This window comes from Schistocerca serialis, chromosome 3 (assembly GCF_023864345.2).
Source record: "Schistocerca serialis cubense isolate TAMUIC-IGC-003099 chromosome 3, iqSchSeri2.2, whole genome shotgun sequence".
In the NCBI taxonomy this organism is placed as follows: domain Eukaryota; kingdom Metazoa; phylum Arthropoda; class Insecta; order Orthoptera; family Acrididae; genus Schistocerca; species Schistocerca serialis.
The window spans coordinates 370,618,089-370,622,017 of NC_064640.1; the positions used below are offsets into that span (position 1 = coordinate 370,618,089).

Here is a 3,929-nt window from a genome sequence, read left to right on the forward strand (position 1 = left end):
CTGGAAATTTAAAAATGTGAACCACCTTCTTGTCGTAATTACCATTACAACCAGGAACACAACACGTATTCACCATGGTGGTGATCACTTCTCAGCCACAGGCAGTATACATTTCAAAGAGTAGAAAAGTTAACTACTTCACAAGGGAATTCAAGTCACTAACACTACAGCTCCGAAACAGTTGTTTACATGGCTCCATGTAGAATTCCTACAGGCACCTAGATTGCACTGCTACCCATAGGTGGCACTGGCTGCATGCCTGAAGTTGATGACATCACTCACCTATTGGCAGAGAGCTGTAAGACCTTGTGATTTAAGAGGTGTTGGTCTAGCGCTAGCGCACAGACAGGTTGGCCTATCATTCACACCAAGCCAGAACCAGCTTTCATCGGGTAAAACAACAGACCATCACCCTGCCCCTCAATGAGCTTGTGCCTGACACCACTGAAATCGCAAATGGTGGTGGTTTGGGGTCAGGGGAACAGACGCTACAGGGGGTCTGTCTCAGAACTACCCTTGAAGTAACCAATTTGTCACAGTTGGTCATGTCACTGTGGTTTCAGCTGCTGCTCGGATTGCTGCTGCAGATACAGTGTGATGCAACACAGCCATACGCTGATGAACACGATCTTCACTCTCGATAATGCTACGTGGCCATCTGGAGCCTGGTCTTCTTGCACCCATACATTCTTGTGCCCACCGCTGCCTGCATTGTCGTGTACATGGCTACGTTCCGGCCAAGTCTTACTGCAGTACCACGGAAGGAACATATAGTTACTCGTAGCCCTTTTACAAGACCCCATTCAAACTCAGTGAGGTGTTGATATTGGCATCTGTCGTCGTCTTAGAGGCATTCTTGACTAACATCAACTCACCATGTCCAGTCTCATAAGTAACTAACACTCATGACTGTAACAATGTATATTTAAAGCAAATCTTTATTTGTATCCTCATAGTGCTGCTACTAATGCCACTCGTATGCTGTTGGTGCTAAATTTTAATAGACATCATCTTTCACAAGTAAAAACATGCCAACTGAATTTAGTTTGTCGCAAAACCCCTCCTTTGTGCCACAGCTTTTTTCCATCAGTGTATTATCATTGCCTATTACATTTATTTGAAAGAAAGTAAGACTTTCCATAATGTAGTGACATCATAAAGGAGAAATACTAGAGATCTTAAGCAGAGCTTAAAATGAGTTGCTAAATATGCATCCAGACCTGATTCTTGTGGCAGCCCATTTTTGTAGTTGGAATGTGGTGATAGCTGCTTTAGAATTTCTTTAAAATATGACCCCATATTTCAGGTGAGAAAGAAAGTAGGCATGATGTGCATGCTTCCTTTCCTTACTACAGCAGGATTTCAGTGAGCAATTTTATGTAAACATATTCTGCATTCTTATTCCATTTTACATTACTTTGCAGCCGTAATCCTAAGAATTTGGTGTCATACTTTTACCAATTTGTTCATCATTGATAAGGATGAATGGGATGTACATATCCTTGTTCAAAGGAGTGGAAAACATTAGTGTGATAATTTTTTACTATTTATTAAAATCTGATTTATTCCCCCCCTCCCCCCCCCCCCCTCTCTCTCTCTCTCTCTCTCTCTCTCTCTCTCTCTCTCTCTCTCTCTCTCTCTACCTACCTACCTACCTACCTACCTACCTACCACTACCTATCAATCTGTCTGTCTCTCTATTTGCTTTTGTTGTTTATTAGAAACAGATGTGCGGCTGACTATCTGAAAGTCTTTCTGCACAATATAAATTCCAGGATTCAGCACTTCTGCTTGATTCCCTGTATCTTAATAATCTGCTTCTTGCTGTTTGTAATTTAGTTCTCATGATTCTTGCATATGCTTTCTACATTTAATGAAGTATTTCAAATCATATTGCCATACTTCATAGCTAAATGCATTTTGAGTCGGTCACTTTGAATGGTCTTCTTTTCTTTACAGATTCATGTAACAGGATAGCAAGATAATTCCAGGAATGGCTGCATCACTGAGCTCAAAGATCTTAGGATCCGAGCTCACAATTGTAAGAAGATTTTGCAACCATCTGAATGCAAAACGCTTTTACAGTGGTGTTGCAGAATCAGGTGATACTGTGACACATACTGGTCAAAAGTTTGAAGAAGATGACTACAGAAATGTTCGGTTCATTGGGAAAGAAAAACAAGTTAATCCAAATTTTGCAATCAAGCTGATTGCTGATACACCACCAATTCCTAAGAAAGAGCGTGTTGTAGCGTGCGATGGTGGTGGTGGTCCAACTGGTCATCCTAAAGTGTACATAAACCTTGATAAACCAGGCAACCATGCTTGTGGCTACTGTGGCCTTCGTTTCTTCAAAGAGGACCATTAGAAAAGAAGTTCTGTAGCGCTTTGATAGCACAGTTTTGATGTGTTACCAATATGTCTTGTTATTAGTTACTTTTGCAAATCATGTGTACAAATAAATCTATTTAACACAATTAATCTTGCATTACTACTTGACAAGGTTTTTGATATTAATCCAAAGTGTCTTGAAATTGCTAGTTGATATTGTACACCTGTTATTTACATTTAGAAATAAGTGCTTCAGTTCCTTAAGAAATACTTGTTGCCAACTTTATGGTAGTGTATAATATCATTCTAAGTGTTGGAGTAATGTGATATTTTTTCACTATGTCTGTATATGAGAGGTATTGCCAGTTGGATCTTGAAAGATGACAGGTTGATTGTGAGGTGGCAAAGCCAATGAATGTGAAATCATAAGAATATGGGGTGTATTTTACACACAGTGAGTTTTAGAGAGCAGTTTATTTGTGGGGTCACAGCAGAGGGATTGAATTGGTAGGTTCAGTATTGACAAAGTGGGGAAAATTTGCTGCCTTGAAACACATTGAGAGAGACCAGGTTCAAGGGCTCAGTATAAATGTAATATGACGTAATTCAACTAATGTGGAGCAAAATCAAGAACCTCCATGTCAATTACTAGGAAACCAGTAACAAGGTAACAATGTCCTTAAATTAGCAATGAAGTCCATAGAAAGAAGTAAACACTGCTGATCATGTAGTCAGTTATTTTGTGTGGATTCTTTAGACCAGGGCTTAACAACTGGCCGGTTTTGAGCACGAGTACTCGCGTCTGCTCAGGTACGTGCTCGCGAGCAGGTGCAAGGTCGCGGAGTAGGGAGGGAGGGGAAATGCGCGCACACGTATGAATAGGACCTCAGCGTGCCTATTGAATTCGCGCCGACTGTGTAACGTTAAAAAAGTACTACGATCAGCTCTAACAGTCACTTCGATGGTTAAGAATCATGTCAAGTCGCCTTTGTGTAACCCCAACCATGCTTTTGCAGTTCAACCCCCATTGGGAGGAATTGTATCTGTTTACAGAAAAAGGTGGTGTTGCAAAATGTTTATTATGTCACAAAACGCTGAATTCTTTTAGGAAATTTAATTTGGAGCGACATTATATGTCGTACCACGCGAAAGACTATGGAAGTGGAAAATGTGATGGACCAGATCGTGCACAGGAAGTTATTAAACTTAAAAGGAAGCTATCCGAAGAAGATCTGGATGACGAAGAGAAATCAACTGAGGCAGCTCTGAGTGAGCTACAAAATTGCTTTGTTTTTAGCAAAATCCCTGCGCCCCTTCACTGATGGCGATTTAATAAAAGATGTTTGGTAGTTGCAGCGGAACATTTGTGTCCATCTCAAGTTGAACAGTTTCGGATTGTGCCATTATCTAACATGACCATTATGCGTCGCATACAGGACATGGCAGACGACGTCCAGAGCCAGCTTGCAAATATCTATAAAGATTTTATGGCGTATTCTCTAGCTCTGGACGAAAGTGTTGATCTCACTGGAACAGCGCAGCTTTCCATATTTATTAGAGGTGTTAATAGAGATCTTCAGGTGAGGAAGGAGCTCCTC

General features: G+C 40.7%; 1 protein-coding gene across 1 annotated transcript; it reads left to right on the forward strand.

Annotated features, from left to right (window-relative positions):
- Window positions 1-1,959: 1,959 nt before the first annotated feature.
- Window positions 1,960-2,481, forward strand: LOC126470191 (NADH dehydrogenase [ubiquinone] iron-sulfur protein 6, mitochondrial). Its single transcript, XM_050097849.1, has one exon. The coding sequence runs from the start codon at window positions 1,994-1,996 to the stop codon at window positions 2,366-2,368; it is 375 nt and encodes a 124-aa protein (XP_049953806.1). The 5' UTR covers window positions 1,960-1,993; the 3' UTR covers window positions 2,369-2,481.
- The last annotated feature ends 1,448 nt before the right edge of the window (window positions 2,482-3,929 follow it).